General features: G+C 39.6%; 1 protein-coding gene across 5 annotated transcripts; it reads right to left on the bottom strand.

Annotated features, from left to right (window-relative positions):
- Window positions 1-1,412: 1,412 nt before the first annotated feature.
- etv1 (ETS variant transcription factor 1) lies at window positions 1,413-24,136 on the bottom strand. Of its 5 annotated transcripts, none has more exons than XM_085472171.1 (12): window positions 24,033-24,136; window positions 23,424-23,511; window positions 23,067-23,114; window positions 18,682-18,735; window positions 13,101-13,230; window positions 12,118-12,306; window positions 10,961-11,208; window positions 8,206-8,277; window positions 8,037-8,105; window positions 7,774-7,943; window positions 6,201-6,302; window positions 1,413-3,193 (listed from the first exon to the last, which is right to left on the bottom strand). In XM_085472171.1, the coding sequence occupies exons 1-12, from the start codon at window positions 24,075-24,077 to the stop codon at window positions 2,972-2,974; spliced, it is 1,437 nt and encodes a 478-aa protein (XP_085328297.1). In that variant the 5' UTR covers window positions 24,078-24,136; the 3' UTR covers window positions 1,413-2,971. The 5 variants fall into 5 exon arrangements, with proteins under 5 accessions (XP_085328297.1, XP_085328299.1, XP_085328300.1 ...); XM_085472173.1 differs by having other exon boundaries at window positions 8,206-8,274; XM_085472174.1 differs by lacking the exons at window positions 23,067-23,114; window positions 23,424-23,511; window positions 24,033-24,136 and adding an exon at window positions 22,324-22,936.

Raw genomic sequence — 24,136 nt, 5'->3', positions numbered from 1 at the left:
GCCTATGTAGTCCGGCACTTTACAGAAGGAATCTTACCTCTTGGAAATCCTTTAAGTGAAAGAATGTCAAGATACTTTAAACCCATCTTTGAATTAGTGAAATGCACTCAGTTAAAGTCCTGCTGTTAAAGTAGCAGGCCTGCACATAAACTGCTGGGTTTTATATGTTACTGTAAACCACTGTATAGCATATAGTGTTTTACATCTATAAGGCATAAACAACTTGGAATCTGTTATCTTTAAATATAGATAGGACTGTAAATACATGTAGAAGGTAAAGAGCTAAAAAAAAAGTACAAATACAAAGTACAAAGAATTATACTTGAATAAATGCACTTAATTTCTTTCCTCCACCACCAATGATAATGTCTACATGTTCCAATAATCTGCTTAAATTAAATGTTGGATTATATTTTCTTATGTGCATTTTCTTCTTAAGAACAGAAGTGTGGTGCTGAAATATTTTTGATAAAAATATTTACATTTGATTATAGTGCTCAGACAGTAAATACACAGGATATAACTAATTATCTAAAAAGGTAGCCCCGTCTTCACCTCATTGACCTACTTTTTCAATACTGAACAAGCACTCTTCACTCCAGTTTAGTGCCATTTTAAGAGGAAAACCCAAAATAGAAGCGTCATTCATCATATTAAAAGCCGCACTGCTGTTTTTACTTTTGTATATGTCGGATTAGATGTTGTTAAATATCCTCGGGGAAGCAATCAGGTGTTTAAAGTTAAGGGCAATTCCCTTCCCTACAGACAATCAATAAAAAAGAAAAACCTAAGCGTGGGGACTGTAATAGGCTCGGCTTGTAACCTGCTCTGACAAATTAAGGCAAGTGGTGTTTTTTCATTACTTACACATCCGTTTTCATTTTTCAAATCAGTGGAACCAATTAAACAATGCTTCCTTAAATTAGTCATTGATTTTTAGCAATAGTGACACCTTACAAAAGGAAATGATAACTTTAAGGGAGTGTTGCTGCTTTTTTTGTTGCTGTTTTTTTTTTTCCATTACTGCCAGCACCAGACACAAAAGGACAGAAACAATTCACCTACATGAAAAAGCGAGGTCTTAAATTAGCCATTGATTTTTCCTCAGGTGTCACTTTGGTTAAATGCTTTGTGATTGGGAGTTTTCTTTCCAACTTGGAAATTGACAAGAGTCTATAATCTGCTAGTCTACACACACATACACACACACACCTGCTATGGTGTTTTCTTTTCCCACTTCCACTTTGTAAATTTATGACCTTGTCGGGACAGACATGATAAATATTCAGCTTGATTGAAAAAAAAAAGATTTATCATATGTAAGGAATACATAAAACTGCCAAGAGAAGAAACACTGAAGCTCTTAAACTTTTCTTTATATTATGATCAATTAAAACATTTGAGAAGTGCTCATCACTTTGTTTTTCAGAACTATTTTATTACAGAATTTTTCCTATTGCCAATCCCATCCCACACACGTGAATCTTGAGAACAAAATTCAGAGTAATTTTTTTAATGCTGAAATTGACGGAAAAAAAAGAGACAAAAAATAAAGAGAAATCCAGAATAGCAGGCCATAGCTGCTGCACTGTTTTTTTTTTTCTTTTTTCCCCCCTGTTGTCATTTTCTCGAGACTAGAAAATACACTTACAATTTGAAGCAGCAACAAAATGTGCATTTACCTGATTATACAATGGAACAATTTAATATACCATGATTTTTATTCATCACATTATAAAACTCTAAATATTTCTTTTACGTTGTTTTTTTTTTTTTTTAACCAAAAAGCAACCTATTAATGGCAAAGCAACAGTTTTTAAGCAAAATATACACCTCTCGTTCACCTGGAACAAAACCGAAAACAATTCAAGGGAGAAATTCGATTTTATATCTTTTTTTTTCCTTTTTATTGTCTGTGCCAATGAAATCAGATGTTTTTTGTTTTTTAGCTGGGGATGCAAACATTATCCTGAATATGAACTGACTGGCTGCTGTAACCACTTCGACTGTACATACACTTTTCACCTGTTATCCATTGAAAAACTGAACACCTGAAGGACGAATGAGTGACTCCTGCTCTGACGCATTACACTGCTGTTTACAGTGAATGACTTATTTTACAGCAGCCTGTAGCTTTGTCTTCGATCCTAAACACAGGCCATTCACGTGTGACGCAGAGAAAGTATTTTTTTTGTCATCCAGACATTTTTTTTTCCCGGAGTGCGTCCTTGTAAGTGAAAGTCTCATCTTTACTGACCCACAAGGTTGTTGAGCTGCTGAGGATCCAGTGGAGTTTATGTCATTACAACACCTACATGATGAAATCTACAGTCTGATTGGACGACGGGCCTTGACGGACAGAGGTGCGGTGTTCAGACCGGTGGCGAGGCAGTTCTCACTGATAGCTAAATGTCTCTTTTATAATCACATTACTTTTTCAAGTCTATAATCATGTCACTTCACCATAAAAGTATCGTTAACACGTTTCCAGTACAGGATGAAGACAAAAAGAAAGACAGTCAAACAAATGGCCATCTTTTGTGAGTGTAGATGAGACGGTTTCTTTAGCAGGAGATCAAAGTGACCGTAAATTAGTCCAGTCTCGTTAGGGCGGCACATGCTCAAAATCATAAGGACTTCAAAAAACAACCAAACAAACGGAATGATTCCCACATTAATGTACAAACATAAATGAGTAAAAAGCCAATCACATAGCTAGCCCCCGGCAGGCTAACATCGTGCCATTCCGGTCCATAAAGTGCACTCTCCATCTTGCTGTGCGGTCAGAAAGACAAGAGCAAAAGGACGTGTACGTGTTTGAGACAGAGGGGAAGGGAAGCGCCGCTGCATGTGTGTGTTCAGTCTAATTCCCCGAGCGGCTGCGAGTTAGAGGACACGACAGTCTCATGTGTACGGATGGAGGCAGCTGGGAGGAGGGTAGGGTGGAGGTGTGGGTTTTGTGGGGCTGACGTTAATAAACGTAGCCCTCGCTGTAGGGGTGCGGCTGGCAGTAGGGTCCCTCCTGTACGTATGCCATGTTTTCGTCAAAGTGCGACAGCGGCACCGTGTCCTCCTCGTTGATCTGCCGCTCCATGTCAGTTTTCAGCACCGGCCGCTGATTGTCAGGAAACGCCATGGAGAACAAGGCCTCGGGGTCACACACGAACTTGTAGACATATCTCTCGCCGGCCACCTGGAGAAAGACGGAGAGGTCTTGTTTTTAAACCATTTTTCCACAGCATATTCTACAGTGACTGAGTGTAATCTTTCACTTTAATCCACCAGATGGAAAAAAAAGATTAAATATCTTTAAAAAAAAAAAACAAAAAAACATTTTTTAAACTTTTAAAGCTGATCTCCAAATGTCATCAACAATTCTGCTTTGGCCTCCACACTGCACTAAAGAAGAGGTGCTTTGAGCTTTAAGTGTTTTCAAACAAGATACAGGATTAGTTAATAGCATTTGTATCCATATCATTTGATGTTTGTTTACAAAAAACTTCATTAAAATCTGCAGTATTTGCATCTCTGCTCTCTCATTATACTCTCTGACTCATGGAGCCCCGCCCCCACTCACTAATGCCGTGTGACTTTTGCGTTTTCACACATCGAATCTGATCTAAATTAAGCCATTAAAACACTAGCATCACACATTAACACATACCAACCAATCAAACGAGACAACAATAGTCCAGTAACTCGTAAATAGTATCTGCTGGCTTTGATGTGGATACAATGACTTGACAATTCTCCAATCGTTAAATAGTCAAATATTTTAAAAAGTGCACAAAAACTACTTTTAGGTGACTAAAATGCTTCGTGCTCCTGATCTAGAGCACAGCAGCACGTGGCTTTAGCTTCTGTGCTGGTACCCTTTGTTGCTTTGGGGCATCCTAACCACCATGTATTGTTTTTTTTTGTTTGTTTTTTTTGTGGATCAGTGTTTTATACAAACCCACTTCAAACAAATGAACCTAAGCGAAAACAGCTTATCCATTAAAAGAGTTATTTTAAAACACCAGAATAAATTATATAGAGTGGTTTTACTAAGTTTTCTAAAATTATCTTTGAGACACTGATTGCTTTTTTAACCCTTTACAGCCGATCGGAGCGGGCACGCTCTGTTTTGCGTAACTATTTTTAAATCCCGGTAGCTCTGAAACCAAGTAAGCTAGCGCAATAATTTTTTTTGCATATGAAACTGGAGGAGTTGTACTTACATCTTATGCCATCAGCTTGTCCTAGGTCACAGTTTCCTTCCACATATAGCTTTGCAAAAACTGCATAAAAATCACTTGCAGCAACAAAAACATGATATTCCAGAAACACGCTTCGCCGATCCATCAGCTGTTTGTAACACTTCCTACGTCCATCAGCGCGAACTATCACATGACCGCATGACCTGCCCGAAACCGGAAGTGACGTCATTTTGCGGAAATGTAGTTTTTTACGATCGGGGCCTTATGAGCTTGTGTTTTACTTGTTATGTGTTTTAAAAAGTTATGTTTGACTTTATGACTTTCTGTGTCGTTTCTGGGATGCTTAAGACTCATATTGCACTGCTGGAAATAGTTTATTTTGATGCATATGCTGTTATTTTGCAAATTTGCACTATAATATTTATTTTCGTTTTTCCTGCAGTATATAAAAATTGGTGTATTTCAAAAATAAAACTATGAAGACACTCAAAATAAATTTCCTGTGGTGGGAAACTAGTTTGTGTAACTTTTTTGTATTTACAGTTTTGAGGGATAAGCCTCTTAAATTTCTCTAACTAGAAATATATGTTAAAAAAACAAAAACGATTTTCAATTTTTTTGTAGTTTATTGCACTTTTTTGCAATTTATGTAATTACTATGCACCTAATGCAGACATATTATTAAAGTTTGGGCTATAATGGTTGTATTGATGTATAGCAACTTGAAATGCTCCCAAAAATGGCTCCACAGCATGTAAAAATATAATATAAGCTCTGGCGAACTTGGTTCTATGGTAGGTCTTAAAGGGTTAAACGTCTTATGTCACACGTGGATTTGGTAGAAAATAAAGGAGCTATAAACTGTTCATCGCTTCTCAGAGGTAAAAGTGATCTCAGGAGCAGATTTATGTTTTCTTTGCTGTTTCTTCCTTATTTTATTTAAACTTGGCCAGCAGTTCTTGACCTCCAACCAGCAAAGTATAATTCCACCTAAAAGTGCTCAACCTCTTCTGACCGGCCTATTAATGAATGCTTTCTGGAGATGCTTCTAACTGTCAAACTAATACCTCAGGAAACAAAAAACCTGACAGAAAAGTGTGTTTATCCAGTATTCTGTTAAAAAAAAAATCATTACTCTTGATCTGAAGTATTTTTGCATAAATAATCTTATGACAATGATCACAGCATATGCAGTGTAGGTCCTAACTCTAAACGCACTAATTGATCTGAAAGAAACTTAGTCCAGTACCAAGTTAATCAACATCTATACAGCTTATGGAAATTATTTGTATAACACTCAAATCCTTACAAATTATACATGCGTGGTAGCTGATCTCAAAAAGAATGGTCATTATTTGCACATCTATTGTTTTTGTAAATATTTTGCTGAACAATTGTTTTACTGCAGGGACACTTTGACGTAGCTGGTTCATCAAACAGTGATGTTTGATGGTGATGATATAACTGATTACTTTCCCTTATATAATGAATATGTAGCTTGCAAAGAAGAAGAAATATATGTATTTATTACTCATTTGTTTGCTGTTTATAAACATCTGTTTTTGGCATTACTACATATACTACATAAATACTACATGCACTATAATGAAGATTAATTCAAAGAATAACTTGATAAATTAACATACATATCTGGGTTTCACTTTAGTAAAGCGGACACGAGCCGCAAGCCTGGCAAAAACTGATTTTTGCACACAATACAGAAAAAAGCTTTACAATTACAATTTCTCAGCTATAAAGTGTAAATGAACTTTTTTAGCTGTTTCACCATTTTTGAGACACTCTTTTCCTTATATAAGGCACCTGGGGGAATGGGAGCACCTTTAACACAGGCCAGGTATAGCAGCCAAATGAGTAGTTTTCATACTATGTTTACATCAAAAAAATCTTTTAGAAAAAAGGTGAACAGTTTTGGATCCCTTTCAGTGTAACAGATGAACTATAATTGGTTGATACAATTTTTGTATTTTTTTTTTTTTTTACCTTCTGCATGATTCCCTTCTCGTAGTAGTAGCGCAATGATCTGCTGAGTTTGTCGTAATTCATCGCTGGCCGGTTCTTCTGTATCCCCCACCGACGTGCCACCTTTATCACACACACGAACATGAAGACAATAAAGACAGTCAGTAAACAGAGCATTATCAGAAAGCAAACTTATCTAACACAAACGAGCACGGTTGCCCTGATTTCCAGACAGGAACGCTGCAGCAGCTAAAATGTTAAACAAACTTAGCGATCCATATTTTCCTAATAACAGTAATTAGAGCGCGTCCAGCTTGTGCAGACCTGACCAGGGATGTGTTCATTAGGAGCTTGTCACACACCCAGCGGAGGAGGCAGCAGATGTTACAGCACCTGTCTACCAGACCACCCGCCACCCGGCCTCACGGTCCAAACCCACAGCCCCACGGCATTCTCTTAGCTGCTTGCTTTTTTTAAACTCTGCTTTTTACTTTCATTTTTGTTTGTTTCTCACAGTTTATCTCCTATAATACCTTCCCCGATCAATGCAACTGTGTTTTTTCTGCTTTTTCTTTTTCACATTTTTTCTTGTCCCCACAACCGCTGACATGCTGCAAATGCAGAAACCGCTACCTAACGTTTGTCTGCGGCGCCTCAAAGCAAATGCGTTTGGTCACCTGATGGCATGAATGGGGCCCCCTGTTAGGTGCAGCTGGCTCGTGCTTCTAGACACCATCGGGCTGCGTGGACCACTGCCCGGTACTCATCTATCTCCTCCATTCTACACTTTCACCCCCTGCCTGCACCCTGCATCCTCCTTCATCCTCCAGCAGTGACTGAGCCCCACTGTGTGTGATGTGGCCATACACAAACCCTGCCTCTGTTTCCATTTCAAAAGGCCCAACCGCCAACATGGGTTATATTTTTAGGAATATGTCCTGTGAAATATTTAACAGGAGCAGGTCATCAGGGTCACTTGGTTGGCTTTAGTGTGGACTGTAGAATATATAACCCTCTGAGGTCCAAGTCATCGTCTGTGATGATCCCAATCCTAACTCCAAACCCTTACCCCAACCTGTGTGTTAAAGAAAAGCAATAATATATATATTTTTAAATGTAAGACGTTTTTGCTCCCTGTCAGTTAGAATGATTCCTCTCTTTGTCTTCTGATCGGTAAGAACTATTTTTTAAAGAAGTCTACTGCATTTTGAGAGCAGAAAATATTACTGATTCACACGTTGACCTCTGACCTCATTTGGTTTTGCAGTGATTTACCTTACCTTCTTACCTTCTTTCACTGCTTAATCACTTCATTTTTTTAACCAAAAGTCTACGAACCAAATATATTTAAGTTGTAATTACATAAAACGGTCCAAAGCAGCAAATATTTACTTCTGAGTAGCTGAAAGTAGGTAAACCTCTTAAAGATTTTATTGAACAATATATGTAGTGAAATACAATGCAACATTTACCTAAGACTGTCCAAAAAGCTTAAGTATAAAAGCCATGAAAAATAAAAACTGATTTTTTAAAGGAGGATTACAATATAGAAAAATACGATTTTTTGTGACAGTGCCTTTTGTTTGTCTCTTACCTCTTCTGGCTCAATGAGTTTAAACTCCATGCCACGGCCGGTCCAGGCAATGAAGTGGGAGTTGGACGGGTCATCCAGTAAAGCCACCAGGAACTGCCAGAGCTGCAGCGAGCCTCTGCGCTGGTACGACGGGCCCTCACGGTACAAGCCCGACTCCTGTTTGATGTCGCCTACAGAAAACGGGGCAAAATGGTTATTGTATGATGGGCAGAATCGTTGGTACGTGGCATACTTTTCATTTTAAGAGTCACTGCAGGACTCACCTTCCACCTTTTCAGGCACCACGCAGGTATCGTCGTAGAAGTGCCTCGCCACTTTGTCAAACATACAACCTGGAAAACAAGATCGGAAAAAAAAAGATAGTTTGATATCACATGAAGCAAAAACCTATACGTGCACCACCACAACATCCACACGTAACATCGTTGGTACCTTCAGTCCTGTTAGTGTGAGCCAGATAGCCGTCTTGCCGTAAGTAGACAGAATGGCAGCTAGGCACTTCTGCTGAAACCCAGGCAAGAATGAGAGTGGGTGTTAAAGGGCCCGAAGGCAGCATTAAGAACACTATCTCAGTTATCTGAGAGCAGTCAAAGCCTGTTCACTCAATGCACCACTGGCTCTGATTAAAGAAAATGCCCTTCAGCATCAGCGCTGCGATGGCTTCCAGCCACGGGCGAGCTCACTATATCACACTGCCGATACGAGCCCCGAGCATCTCCACTCAGAGGAAGATTTACAACTGAATAAAACACAGCGCTCGTGTGAAAACAGGAGCTGACACGATGTAAGTTTTTTCATAATACGAGGGCTCATGATGATTATTTTACACACGTTCTGAGATCAAAACTAAACGGACCTGCAGGTGTTAGTTTCTTTGACGTTTTCGCTGTGCAGCTGCAGCACGTTTAGCTAAAACGGTTGACGTGTATCTTCTCAATCAGCTTCTTATTATGACTGACTGCATCCAGTGTGAGTATACAGTTTTCTGCCAAAGCTGTTTGCTTTGTTTCACATTTTATTTTTCTTCACGAGTTCTTCACTTGTTTGAAATGAACACATGCTTTTGTAAAACAGTCAAGATATACTACCAATACATTCAAAACGTGAACAAACACTTTTTGATGTTGTTTATGATGCTTTTCGCTGTTCATCAGGCCACGCCCACACTGGCCTGAGGAGACAGATCAGCTCAGTTCTTCAGTGGTGATAAATACTCGCTGATTCTATACTTTATACATATTTAACATTGAGTCCTGATGTTTGAGCAACATTTCAGCTGGTGTTAAAATAAACTGCGCAAAATGCAGACGGTCACTTTTCTGGGGTCAAAAAGGAACAATTCACCCCCCCAACACACTTCCTCTGGTTCTGTTTTTTTCCAAGTTTAGATCGTTTTAATGCAAATTTGCCAGGTTTAAAGATATCAGCTCTAGAAATATCTGCCTTTTCCTAAATCGCACCCACCTTGTTGATTTCAAAGCACCTCTTTTCCTTATAAGATCTACCAACCAACTAAAATAGATTTTTGAGTGAACTGCACCTTTAAAAGTTCTCACTCGTGGTTTATCAATATCATGGCTATAACAAGAGATCAAATAAAGACTTGTGGTTTGAATAATTCTTAAACCAAAAATGTAATTTTATATAGACATAAGCAGTTTTTTAAACCGTAGGTTTAAATGGTTAAGATAGAAATGCCCCACTACATAATTCTCTTCCTTCATTTACCGGTTGGATTTACTACATTGTCCAATCGACTCTTCCATTTACTGTATATGTCCAAACCTCCCACAACACAGATGAGATGCTGCGATCAAAAAAACAGCCAAATGGGCTGCAAAGTGAATGTTCAATAAACAGACTGAAGCCCTTCATTTAGACCCATAAACATTTCTCTGAGCTTCATCAAAGTAATGGACTTGTAGAGGAAATTGCTGCTAATGAAATTACCAGATCCCCTCCCATCCTTCTCAACAGTCCAGCTCCAGTCAACATGCCCCACTGTGGCTGCTAATAAATTCACTCTGATGCTCCTTCTTGGACATCTTGGTCCAAGTAGTGGACACAACACAAGGAAGACCTTTTGGTATTTTAACAGTTGATCGAATATATTTCACCACTTTTGCTTTGTGAGTGCACACAATTCTTTGTAGACAGTTTACTTGTATCAATAACAATTCTTCTAATTGTTAAAGCCATTTCATTTATCTATGAAAAAACACTTTGCTTCACCCGGTGAAATGTAAGAATTGACTGTTATTACTAAAGAGAAAATCAAGCTGCCAGTGTCATTTTGGGCTCTGTAATTTTTGCCTGTATTTGGCCAAATTTGCGAACAAAAAACCCGAATAAAACAAGAGAATAATGGTTGATGCAAATAACATTGCTGCAAATAGGCCAGAAGAAACCCAAGAAACTGTGAAAAAACAGGGTTATTTTGGACCGAACCTTGTTTTTCTTTTCTTTTCTATTTTTTTTTCTCTTTTTGATACATTTTTCAGTTGTGCTAATTGGCATTTAGAAGCCACATAGTTGTGAAACTCGGTAAACACATCTATTGCAAAGTAACGTTGCCACTGGAAAAGCGAGAAAACACCAAAAATCACAGCTGCCTAACTCCTCAATGACAAAAACTGCAGAGCTGCTGTTAGGAAAACCAGGTGTAACTTAAAGAGATGTGAATGAGGCACCACATGTTTTGGTGTTTGGAGGTTGCTTTTTCCCCCTGACTGGTCACACACACTCTCCTCCAGCTCTTCCTCTCCTGGGTCCACTCTGTCGCCTTCTGAATGAACCCGGCAGTCCGGCGAATGTTCATTCATGTCCCGAGGTAGCCTCAGGCTCCACAGAGGCTCCACAGAGCCTCTGGCTGATGATTAGGTCCCTTTACTCTCTAACCGAAGGGAGCGGACAAGCGTGGGAGGGCAGATTCTGGATTGTGACCAGGCTCAGCCCCCTCCTTTTTTTCTATTAGAGCACCACAGGAAATGGCGAACAGCACAGACACCCAGCCCAACCAGATCCCCTGCCCTAATAATGGGCAAACTCAATAAAACCGCCCCCTCCCGCCATGTCTTCTCTCATTCCTGAAATGATAATGCTCTGGCAGCTATCACTTCTCTGCTCTTTCACTTACCAGAGGAGTTTGAAGGAGCACAAACAAGAGAAATCTTTTCAAATCGCTCACCTGAGTCATAGGTGAAGTCCCTCGGCTCCTGCTTGATCATCATGCCGGCTGGGTATGTGTGGGGAATAGGGGCCCCCATCATGGCCGGGTGTTCGAAGAGGGGGTCGGGGTACTCCTGTTTGAAGCCTTGAGGAGGGAAAGGGATGTTGGGCTCCGACATCTGCCTGTGGTAGATGGGCCGGCCGTCCCGAGCCATTGTCGGCGGGGAGGGAAACGAGTGGCAAGGCTCTGAGAGCTGACGTCGAAATCTGAGACAGACGACAAATTCAGTGGATTCATGACACTGACTCCTGATTGTGAACGACTTGATGAGACAAAAAGGAGATAAATCAAGAACATGTACATTTTGTTTTACTAATCAATGAATCAATAATAGAAGTGAAAATTCTGAAATCCGTAATGATGTTTTCAAGTGCTTGCCTTTTTGTTTCCCCTATGTTTATGCCTACAGGTGACCAAAAAAAGCAAAAAATAAAGGAAAGGTTTGGAATATTTGTCTGAAAATTGAATTAAAGAATCTCAAACCAAAATCAAATATACATGTTTATCCTATGGCACTTGGCTTGTGGTGCTCATGGGAGTAACTCAGAAGTAAAATGCCTCTTGTGTCCTGATTACTCTAAAAATCCACAAAACTTGTTTTGAAAAGTTTCATGTATAAAGTATTTTCTATATACAGTGCACATCCGCCAACTGTGTTACTGTGCAGAGGGATGTTAATGTTAGCTAACTCTATTCTCCTTTAAGAATTTGAGAATCACAAGGGAAGTGTCATTTAAATCCATTATATTACATTATAAGAGAAATCTGACATTTTTACTCCTAAACTGGAAAATTCACACCTAAAAAGATCTTTTGCTTGAAATAATTAACTTAGTAGGTCTGTTTGTTGTTTTGTTTTTTCCATTCTGCTATTGATTTATTGAATGAGCTCTATTTCAAAGCACTAAAGTCAAGTGATGACCACATGGCATTCGATGGTTGGGAAAGTTGTCGTTTGCAGGCCCCGCCCACTGAGGATTCACTCAATGAAAAACAGAAACTCAGATGTGCATCTGCTGCTGTGACCTTATTGTAATCTATCCTTGGTACAACTGCCAGCTAAGATCACCAGATGTAAATGTGATGTAAATGTAAGAGGCTGCAGGCTGCAGTACCTGTGGTCCATAGTGTAGGCGTTATCAGGGAGAGGCTGCGAGGGCGGTATGTGGGTGTAGGTCCTGTCTGGTTTGGGCGTTGGGGCCGTCGTGGGTGAGCCATGATGAAGTGGGGACACAGGGGTGCTACAGGGGGGTGTCACTGGGCTGGAGGGCTTCATTCCTGTGGGCTGCTTCTGCTCATAGGCACTGGGGTAATAGCAAGAGTCAAAGATGCCTGTGTTACTGCCAGTGTACGTTACACGATTTAAACTCTTTTTAATTAAGGATTATTTAACTGATAGCTTCGTCTTAAGATGTCTGTATTTAGGGTAGTTTGGAACAAATGCCCTACCCACTCAACTATCCTTTCACTGTTTTCTAAACCGATTTGATTTACTGTATAAATTATGAAGCCTTGTGAGCAGATGTCACAAAGTGAAGAAATGCATCACAAACTACCTCAGGGCATTTATGTCAGACTGCAGTTAGAATCAATGGCATTTTAAACCACTCCATAATCAGCGGTTCCAGAAACCCTCTGATTCAGTTCAGTTATAGCAGAGAATTAAAACTAACATGACTGCCATAATCTCACATAAATACCTCTGATTGGAAATATCTCGTTAATGTCTTCAGAGTCACCACCCAAAGCTGTACATATCTCGATGTCCTTTGATTTGCAGTTTGAAATGATTAGCAAGTCATTTCCAGTTAAATAAAAATTACAATGCAGAATGAAAAAGCCAAAAAAGTGTCAAATGTATAGAAAGCATAAAGATTCTTCACCAAGAGTAAACTGACGATAAGCTAAAGTGAGTATTTAGTCATCACTGTCCTACAATAAACCTTCACACCTGCATTTATTCCTCTGTTAAAGTGAGGAATGTGGAACCAAATGTTATTTTCTGTGTTTTCTTTACAAATCTGAAAAAGGTATCATGTACAAAAGCATTTAAATAATTTGTAAAAGATGTTTTAAGTGTCGGTGGGGGGGAGCCCACCTGATGCTGTACGGGCACTTCTCTCCATACTGGAGTTTGAAGGGCCGCTCCTGGCTACAGTTGGAGCTCAGCTCTGAACACGGGCTGTGCAGCTCCCTCTTGATCTTCAGCTGCAGTCCGTGGAACGCCACTACGATGGGAAGGAGGAAGAACAATTAACATTTACACTCTGTCAAACTGTAACATTTTTTAACATTGTGACTATTTTTTTGTTCATTTAGCAGCAGACTGTTTCTGGATTGGCTTGTAAGTACCTGAGACAGAATTCGTACAATCACAGGACGGAAAAAATAAATGAATGAAAACTAAAACCGCTGTCTTCATTTACATCTGACAGATCATTCACAAAAATTAAATGAGATGATCACAGTCTGGAAAAAAAATACTGCTTGTTTTATTTAAGTACAGCAGATTCAATTTCAAAACTTAAAATACAATTAAATTTCAGAACTGCACACAGCAGCTTTACCCACAATGGAAAAAGTCATGTTACAGTGCAGATACAAGCAGGCATGAATGTGCCAAGCCATCACTAATTAAGAGAACTCGTGATGGATATATTAAAAACACTTGCTTTTCTAAGCATCCATCTGCCAAAGGATATGACATCTGAGGCCATCACTTACACAAACAACTCACTTCAAATCCCATTTATTCAGCCTTTCCTGACGGGGACTCTGGTAGTGAAATATGACAATCATGAAACAGGGTGTGCGGTGAGCTCCGATAAATGCTTTATCTGCTTTCAGCTGGCTGTCAATAAGTTCCAGACGACAACAACAAGTCTCATTGATCTGAATGGGGGCCTGCGATCTCTACCTATGGCCCCACAGTGAGCCCGGTGCATCTGAGAGGCTGTTAAGTGCCTGATCAGTCCTGATTAACATCCCATCATCTAGAGTCATGATCAACGCTAATCCAATTGACTGTGCTTCTGAAGAAAAAGCCAGTCAGTCAGAATGAAGTCAGGCTCAGGTTGCCTCGCCAATCGCGTCTCACCGCGACGGCTCACAGAGCAACAGCGAAGCCATCCCACAGCGCTCTATCAAACACAACAGAGGACCAGCCGCGGTTGAAGACGATTATTTTTGATTGATGTTTTAGACTGAGAGATGGCCCTCTCCTTTTATAACCAGGAATTATGAATGGAGAAAGTCCATCAACTCTTGGTCCAACTCAAGTGCAAACATTTAGATATTTGAGTACTAGAGAAACTTAAATATGTGGCTAAGGACTGTTTTTCTTTTAAATACAAGAAGGTCTCTGAGGCTACAAGGAGTTGAGAGAGAAGGATGTTTTGAGGAGTTTTCTCACGGCTGACAGACAGCTGCTGTACGAGCAGGGGTCGATCTGCCAACACCCCATCTGACGCACAGTCGAGCCCCCTGGGTGATGGGCCACACGGGCCCGGCATGACAAAGCTCAGGGGTTGTTTGCAGCCCTCGCTGGGGGCCTGACCTTTTCTGGGTCATCGATCGGAGGTCAAAGAGACATTTCCTGAGGGGAGACCTTTGTTGACGCTGGCATCGCAAAGCCTTGTTAAGAGATTATGGACTCAAAACAATACCTCAGCTTTGGCTGTCAAGATCACAATCAGTGTCAGGCTAATTACAGTTTACATTAAACACACATGAATTTGTTTAGTTTAAGAGCCGACTCCACCGGCTTCTTGTTTACAGCTCACCTGAAGCTGAACCATAATTTCTTTCTTTATTTAACAATAAATGACATTAAAACAACGTCTATAAAAATGCTGCCGTTAAACGTAAGCGCCACATCAGCTCTAAACAATGGCTTCATGTGTGCTGCAGCACAGGGCATTAAATTAGAAATGGAAATGTCACAATAGATTTTGTCAGCGGGGTGCCAAGGTACACAAATCAATAGCGAGGGCATTGCCTCTGACTAAAACAGAGACTTCCCTTTTAGTCCAGAATGTCATGCCCATCACTGCTTGATTGCTCTCATTATCTACATATTGATTAACTAAGATGGTAGGCAGTTTTAAAGAAGAGGCAGTTAGAACAATTACTGGGTCTATTTTGAATGCAAATGTTCTTTTCTTCGTTGTACCACTGACTTAAACATTGGGCAATTTGCTTTAGCCTTTGCAGTACAGATTAAACAGAAATATTTCCTTTAAACATCGTGGCACATGCAAATAAAAAAAACCTTTTTTTGCATTTTCCAACAACACTTAATTCGAATATTTTTATTTTAGCAGCCGTTTGTTTGCCAGTCCTTTCAGTACACTATCAGATAACTGTTGGCTCCGGCTGTTGTCAACTTTGAAGGTACAAATTGTGCGTTTTGGCAGAACGGGAGCCTACGTTTGGCAGATATTTCTCTAGTCCATTCATAAAAAAATACAGGTCTTTTGGCAACAGCGAAAAACCTTCCATTCCATTTTCACCTACTGTAGGTGCTCGCCTTTGCTGTTAAATGATGGAGGCTCAGATCTGCTGGTAACGTGTGGCCTCATTTTACACCTCCTCTACTCCTCCATTCCCTGCTAAGTTATGCTAATGGTAAGCATCTGTGTTGGAGTTTGAGACAAAGAAATTTCTCCTCTCCTCCTTCAGCCTGAGGACACTTTCGCTTCGAGGCCGCTCACATGCTGGTTCTGTGTCGCATAGACGCAGAGTGCAAAGTTGACATTGAGAGAAGCTGCAACAGCTTCTCATGAGGAAAGATGAGTCTGGCCATGAAAATACAGAACACACCAGCTTATGTGCTGCAATATTTAAGCCTTCAAAATAAATGTCTTTCCTATTCTTTTCAGATTTTTTATTATTATTCTGTTAGGAATATAAAATCACAGCTATTTCACTATTGTTGCCAATTTTATTTCAGCAGTACAGGAACAAAAATTTAGGGGTAACATTTATTTTCTTTGAAAACATTCATCTCAATAAAATAAGATGTTTCTTGTTAATTGTAGCAGTTAGCTTACATCGATAGCAAACTAAATAGGACATTTTGGCTAATGCTAACTGTGCTAACTGTTAGCTTGTTTTACGTTTGATTTAAATCAAATTTGATAAGTTCATTAATAATTCACAACTGTCATATTAATATCTGTTGTGAATTATTTTAATGTAAAATTCAATTTTTAGTTTTTTAAATCTGAGTAAATAATGTATTGTTTTTCTATTTTCACCACGCTATTGAGGATAGGATGAAAATTATTTAAAGGGCTAAGCACTGTAACCTTTACAAATTTGGCTCAAACACTTTTTCAGACTCAGTCTTTTTCAGATTAATACACATATACAACACATACATGGGCAGTACTGAGTATTTTTGGAGCAAGGAGGTAGTATGTGGAATTTACACAAAACAGAGAGTGCCCACGTTGATCGTAACAAAGGGAGATGTTACCCAGTGCAACAGTGTGAGTCACTTCAGTGTTTTTGGAGCAACAATGGAGCTCACAGACGAAAAAGCTGCTGTAACTGATTTGTGTGGAATCAGTTGTCTGTTAGCTTTGGATTTCTCACTAGATTCGGTGACATTAAAAGTATTTAATATTGCCATTTTCATAACGGCCCCTATCTTCTCACTGCCTTTTCTTTAGGGTTAACTTCCAGCTTTATCTCTCCTCACCTTCACCTTTCTTTCTCCCTGTCTCACCGTTTGCCTCTCCATCTCTCGGCTTGGTGAAAACCCATATGGGAGAGCTGCCGGCTGGGATGCCTGCTCATGCGCCCAACCACGGTGCCCTCACCCTCCTGCCATCTGTTAGTGCCTCTCCAGCCTGCTGCAGGTTTGCCAACAGGACAATTCAGATGGTCAGCAGTCTCCTGCCACTATGGCCACCCACCCTGGCTACCTCTGAAGGGCATCAGGACAGTCTTGGTGACCTCTGGTTATCTACTGTACACCACACTAGTCCATGTTGGGTTTTAGGCAAGGCTAAGTCACACCCATAGTTTAAATGTTTTGCCTTTAACACAGCAGTTGTCTTTAGTGTTGTAGCGTTCTGAACAATTATAAAAAGTAAAATTAATGAAACGAATCAAATAAAGTGCAGACATTTAATGGATTTTTTAGACTATTATAACTAGTTTAATGCAGTTTTATGTGTTTAGATTTAAGGCGCATTTATTCACTTTTGGAGCAACTTAAATCATAAGTTAAATTAAAAGCCAAATCAGATTAGGACATCTAAAGTCAAGTGCCTGTAGCCAGGCAAATCCCCTCAGATTTGTCATTTCCAGAGAGCAGGAGTACTCGTGGCAAAATAAAGTGAGAAGAAAGAAAAACCATTCTCGGGTTTCTAATCTAGCCCACCAACGGGAACCTTCTCGATAATCTCAGGCTGTGATCTGAGTCACATGGAGTTAAAAGGCCTGTGATCTCGCTTGATGCCAAATCTCTTACAGCTTCATTTTACCAAACTGTTATCTGTGACCACTAAATCTTGAAATGCAATTAAAGTTGCCAAACTAAATGTCAGATGTGACCTTCTCTCTTTGTTCTTGTTCAAAACTCTAACTTCTGCCTTTTGTTCAACTTTCATTTGCAGGTTAAAGGGTGTTGAGGACACCGGGAGGTTTTGTATTTTTTCTCACAGTTTAATGTGCATTTTGGCTCAAATGAAAGACATGTGCTCTATCTGGGTCCCACTGAGTTCCACTCACTCAATTTCTGTCCCCACCTTGGCACTACTTCCTCCAGAAATGGGCCGTGCCAAGTAACCAGTCACCGTGTGCAACCACCGTATACAGCCAGGTGAAGTACGACCAACTAGCTTATCCTCATCACTGTGAGTGAAAAATGAACTCTTGTCAGACATTGGAAAATGTTTTAAAACTTTTAGGAAGTATTCTTAGAAACAGAATTTGTCCTTTTGTTGGATAAAATATGTAGCGCAAGGAGGAAAAAAGCACAAAAAAACAGATCATACTTGCTTTCATGCTTTAAAATCTCCAGTGAAGGATAGGGAGTGTAAAAGAAGGCCAGCCAACCTCCAAATAAATGCAGGAGTACTTAATATTACACCGCCTGATTTAGAAAATATAACCACACTCCATGGTTTGCACAAAAAAGGAGTTTGGGGAAAGGTCAAGGAGGAGCATATTTTTAAGATTTTATTAAAAAAGAAAATTCAAAACAGACATCAACTGACAGCAGTTTGGACTACCTGGAGTTAAAAATACCACTTCAACTACCTAAAAAAAAGTTAGCCACAATATTTTGATGTTTTCTTATGCAAATAAGTCACAGTGCAATAATATCTCAGTAGCGGTCCCAAGAACAACAAGGGAAAACAGAGACACACACACACACACACACACACACACACACACACACAGATAACCCCCCAACCCAAACCATGCACCTGTAGACCTGCACGATTGCTGCAGCTCTCCTGAGAGCACTTGTGCAAGCAAAGGTGAGGGCACTGAGAGACATGGAAAAACACACACAGTCACTTGCTTTTTACGCCAGTACAAACACACCAGTGAAGATGAGTGAAAAAAAAAGAAAAACGCCACAGATGTTCACACACACACATAGACATAACACATGCACAGACAAAGAGACACAGAGAAAAGCGACATGGTTTCTTACTCACAGTTTTCAGTCTGGAAATCTGGAACGAACTGCTCATCATTGTCGGGAACTTGAGCTAAAGACACGAGCAGAGAAGAAGAAAGGGATTGATTGTTTCTGATGTTGATGGACACCGCAGCACTGATCACAGCTTTGTCCTCTGGCAAACAGTCCTCTGGGATGTTAGTTTGGCCAATCCCAGCACTGCCTGCTTCTGTTGTCAGTTAAAAAAAAAAAGAAAAGAAGCCTAAAAAAGTGTTTTTAATGTGTTTATCATTTTAAATGTGCAGAAGATTTCAATATGCTGTAAATCTTCAGAGTCATAGAAATAATCATGCAAATTAAAATCAATTAATGAATTAAAAAAAACACATCTTAATAAAGATTTTTTTTATCCATTCTTAAACTTTCAGTCGTTTTACGCATTTGTTATCCAAATATAGCCCAGTTGTTCAAATGTCCATTTTCTATGCACTTCTTTTCAATTTTATATCTATATCATTCCCTTAAAAAAGAGAGAGAGAAAACAAAACAGCAAAAACACTTTTGATTTGTTGTAGAAAAAGAGCTTAATTTAATTTTTTTTTCTTTCTGAAAATAAAATCTGACTTTCACGGCTTGAAAAGGGACAAAAAGTCCCCAAGACGACAATTCTGATGCAATCAAAAGACTAAATAACCTTGAACTGCTGTGACTAACACATTCCCTGATATTTACTAAAGCAGTTGAGTCATATTTTCCAACAAACTCATACCTGACAGATAATATTTTGACCGTCTACTTTCACTTCCTGAGGTCGACTTGTCCATTGACTGCTCTGCAGCCTCGGCTCTCGCTCCTTGCCAGCAGCCAAACACCCATTGTTAACAGTATCTAATTGGCTTCTTCCCTACTGGTGAATCCACCTGTACCTACCGAGTTAGGTCTGTTCCAAACCCTCCAAAGCTTCACCTGCGCTTCAAACACCCCTGCACTCAGGCTAATGCTAAAATAATGAAGCCCTGCTCCACTCGGGCTCCAATTAGGCATGTACATATTTATATAACACATATTTACACTCAGTGACAGTTCTTCATGTCCCTTAAGTTTCAGTCTCTCTGGTGATAGGCAAAAAGAGATTTAAATGTGTCATTAGCACATCTATTTATAAACAAAATGAGCTGGATCCTCATTATCACAGTATGTGCAGCATGCCTTGACATGTCTGGAGATCCTATTTTTTTTTTTTAAATGACTGATATTCCTTTTTTGTCACTCTTGATGTGGTCAAGCGTGGGTTTATTTCTCTTCCCAGAAGTGAGAATTGAGGAGGGTAAACAATTAACAGATGAAGAGGAGATATTGCTCCTTATTTTCTAAAAATGTCAAGCGGGTGCAGACGCCAGAAAATAAATATGCACAAGCAACTTCACTCCATATGTTTGTGTAGTAGAGCTACCAGCTCTCTATTTTGGCCTTTTGGAATTAAGTTGGTGGGAAACAATTAAGACATAACAGGAGATTTTACACAGGGCTACTTTTGTAATAAATGAAAGAAAATGTAATAATATGTAACAGATACAGTGTTAGGAAAACACTTACTCAAACCTTATAAAGAAATCAAATTTTTCCTAATAAAAAACCAAGTTCTTAATCAGCTGAAGCACCACAACATCTCTCGAAACTTCAGCGGACACAGAGGAGAAACAATAAAAATAAATTAATAAATTAAACACAAAGAAGGTGGCAGTCTCTCTGTGACCAAAAGGAAGTACAGGATGGATGAGTCACTGGCCTCAGTCTGTGAATGAGCCAGCTGATCTCTGCAACAAACTCCTGGGGAGAACGGCAGAGTTGGAAATCTGCCGCCATTCACAAAACCAAAAAAAGGAGGGAGAGGGACAGAAGGAAAACAGGAGCGAAGGTAAAGAAGAGGAAGGTTGTAAACACGAGGCCTGAGACTATTTGAATGGTTGTCTAAACCTGCAACAGCAGTAAGCAGGGCTGAGTTTTAAACAAATTTATCATTCTGCCTGTGACGATTTCCAAGACAAATGACGCTATCAGCACAAAAATTTTGCAGAGACACCAGTGCGTGAACAAAGGAAAAAGGAAAAACAATCTTAAAGCAAAAAATCTGAGAAGTACAATACATTTTTTGTTGTTGTTTTGACAAAAAAAATAAATAAAATGAGTTTAAAATACTGTATGGAAGAAAGAAGGTAGATGTAGTTTTGGGGGGGGGAGGTCACAGATTCGCATGTCAACGATCAACCTTCAACATCTTGGGTCTCGGGAGTCGGAAATTCAGTCTGTCGCTCATAATTTCTCCTCTCGTTCCAATTACCTGAACTAATAAATCTCAGAAATGGGAAGGTATTCCTTTTCATCTTAATGGACAGGAAGTCATTCATTAAATCTACAATCTTGAGGCGCACATCATCACATTGATCCATGACAGGCAGAACTGTAATCTTTAACAGTAATACCTCTTATCAGCCGCTGTCTCTTTTCCCACTTTGGATACTGAAATATTAAAATCGTGTCTTATTCTTTTACACACCCTGCGGTGCGAGCCGCGACGCCTCATCTCACCTCGCTGCCGCTCCGAGTCGGCTCAACTCTTCCAATATCTGTTTTAAAGAATACTTCTCATTTTTTAAAAGCTTTGGATTGCACTGCGAGCGTTTTTACATGTGTTAAAGAATAGATGGAGCGAATAAATGATTGAGTCTTCTTTGGCTGCGTAAAGGGAGCAAGCGAAAAATTCATCTCGACACTCTTCCAGTAAATGTTTTACGACTCTATCCTATGGTTAAAAAAAGTATTAAAGTTTATTTAATTATATTGCACACGTTATTCTACGACAACTAGAATTATTGCTTTACGACGTGTGAACTGTTAGAAAAAAAGAAGGCAGCCTTTTATTGCTGCAAACGGGTAACAGAACACAAAAATTCTAAATTCACAAACTGCAGATGACTTGATTGACTTAAATGAAACAAGACAGTACAGTAAAACTAACATCAGCGTCTCATTAGACTAAATGCTTTTTGGTGTTAATGTATTTAAATGAACCAAATTATGAAGCAGAACATTTTAGCATTACAATATAATAACTCCAACTCCAGTTTTATACACTTCTACGAAATTTTCAATTTTAATATTTCATTATCAAACCTTAATTTAAAACTATATGAAAAATGCACATAAATCAGTGAGTTTCTAACACATACATTAGCCAACGAGCTATAGTAAAGCAAAGTCTAGAATTAGTCTAGTATAATAATAGTCTAGTACAATAATAGGGGCAATTGTAATCAAGTGACTTACAAACTTCATTTTAACCCTGTGCTTTGGACATTTTGCAGACAAAACACTAGAATTTGTTTTAATTGTTCTGGTTTATATATATTTGCAAAAAATACTTCAAAATCCAACTTTATAAAACAGTTGTGTTCTCTCACACTGTACAACTTTACACCATCTGTTTGCAAGCAAAGCAAACACTTCACATATATCTCAAATTATACTTCTTACTGTAAAAATATTTTTTTACTTGGATATAAACTTTGAGATTACATGCAATATTAAGGTACGTTACATCTTTCTGAGATGTCGACAAAAAAGTCCAACATGCATGCACAAAGAAATACAGCAAAAGTGAACAATATTCACCACTAACCAAAACTTCGGTGCTGCAGACACGGAGGAAAGAGGACGCTCGCACTTAAATCCTGAAGCATCACGTCTCAGTTAGACCACAATGAGCAAGTCTTGCCATTAGAGAAAAAAAATTTAAAAAGCAAGAAAATTGTAATATAAAAAAAAAAAAAAATCAATTGTCGCTTTGAGAGCTGGCTGCTGTTTTGGAAGTTTGCGGAGAAAAAAAATTTCTCATAGATCCATTCTCTCTTTTTTTGCCACCAAGAAATGAAATTGAAGAAGACAAGGTGAAGGTACAGCTGTACAAGATAGAGAGGTGTGCTGAGAGGAAGCAAAGAGAGAGAGGGAAAGAGAGAGAGAGAGAAAGGGGAGAGAGAGGAGATGACAGAGTGAGTGAGAGTAAGAGAGCTGGTAGGCTACAGCAGAGCTCTGGTGGAGGTGGAGGTAGTGGCGGCTGGCGTGCAGCGCGTTAGCTCCTGCCAAAAGCAGAAGAGACAGTGAGCGTCGGAGAGCCTTCTCCTGGTAATTTGTGATGACACTCTCTGGGTAGAGCCTCCTCGGTCTCCCTCAAGACCCCTCGCTCACAGTCTCTAATGTATGCATGACACACAAGGTGCCTCTTCCACACAGGCTTTTAATTGGACTGCGACGCTAGGCATGTAACTCCAGGCAGCAGCCTCCCCCCCCCCCCCCCAACACTCATAACCTATTCATTTTTACCCATCTCTCCTCCTTTTTTTGCTCAAGATTTAAAACACTCACCTTCTGCTAGCCAAGTCTCCTGCAGCTGACTGAGGTCCTGGAAGAGCTCTGAAAGGGAAACCGAGGCAGAGATCAAGGTTTGAAGGCAGTTGAAAAACAGTCAAAGCTCAAGAGAAGTATCAGAAACAAGTGCATTCACTATTACTGGCTGATATGCCATTGGAGCTCACTGGGCATGTGTGCAGCTAATAACAAGTCAATTTGTGTTTCTGACCACTGAAAAGAGGCTTGTGAGAATCATCACAGGCCGCTGTGCTGTAATTGAGATTCTGTAGTTAGCAGCACAGGTGGCCACAAACCAATTGAATTTTGCTAAATGTTTAGAAGCCGTGAAATTAACTTCTCCCTCTGTCCTACCTTCAGTGTCCAGAGCCAGGTCGGACTTAATGAATTTTCTCTTTCTGTCATTTGCTGGCCTCTCGCAGCTCGTTGTCTTTTCTTGCAGCTTTTGGGAAAGAAAGAAAACACACACACACTCATCAATTTTTCTTCTTCTTGCTGGAGCAGTAATTCTGTTGTTGGCTGCATCACATGTGCAACTGAAATAGCAAATGAAAGAGCCTCAATGAGCCTCTGATTAATGCCTCACACACTTCTAAAGCTTGACCCATGCAAAGGGGTCTGTGCTTCACTTATCAGGCATAATTAACAAGTTGTTACATGGTGCATAACCAATAACACAGGGTAAAGTAATGGGCACCTTGTTTGGCTGTTTATCTTTGATGATTAGATGAAACTTAAATGGTCCCTAAGGGAAAAATGAGTGTTGGCAGCAGCAGAGAGAAAGACAGAGGTGAGATCAGAACAAATAGAATGCATTAGAGAGAACAGCCATCCACAGTACAAAAGGCAGAAAAAAATCAAGATGAAGTATTTTCCTTAATGGGGTGGGAGCTGGAAGAAGAGAAGGATGAGTGAAACTGATTTCATTTCAACTTTTCTTCTTTTGAGGCAGTGATCACTCACTCTGGAGTTATAGTAAGGCACTTGCTGATCGTGAAATCCATCCATTCTGCACTGTTGTGGCTTTAACGGGCGAGCAATCTGCAAAGTCTCCAGTCTCCTGTCCG

Source organism: Copadichromis virginalis, linkage group LG11, assembly GCF_057382275.1.
Source record: "Copadichromis virginalis isolate Kocher_CV1m ecotype Utaka linkage group LG11, C_Virginalis_male_GT1.1, whole genome shotgun sequence".
In the NCBI taxonomy this organism is placed as follows: domain Eukaryota; kingdom Metazoa; phylum Chordata; class Actinopteri; order Cichliformes; family Cichlidae; genus Copadichromis; species Copadichromis virginalis.
This window is presented reverse-complemented; position numbering and strand designations above follow the sequence as displayed.

What these genes read in the sequence shown, in the direction of transcription:
- etv1 (XM_085472171.1), bottom strand. Translation starts at nt 24,077, where the DNA reads ATGGATGGATTTCACGATCAGCAAGTGCCTTACTATAACTCCAGA. An exon ending in TGCCTTACTATAACTCCAGA is followed by an intron (nt 23,512 to 24,032) that starts GTGAGTGATCAC and finishes CTTTCCCAAAAG; the next exon opens with CTGCAAGAAAAGACAACGAG. An exon ending in AAGTGCCCGTACAGCATCAG is followed by an intron (nt 12,307 to 13,100) that starts GTGGGCTCCCCC and finishes CTATTACCCCAG; the next exon opens with TGCCTATGAGCAGAAGCAGC.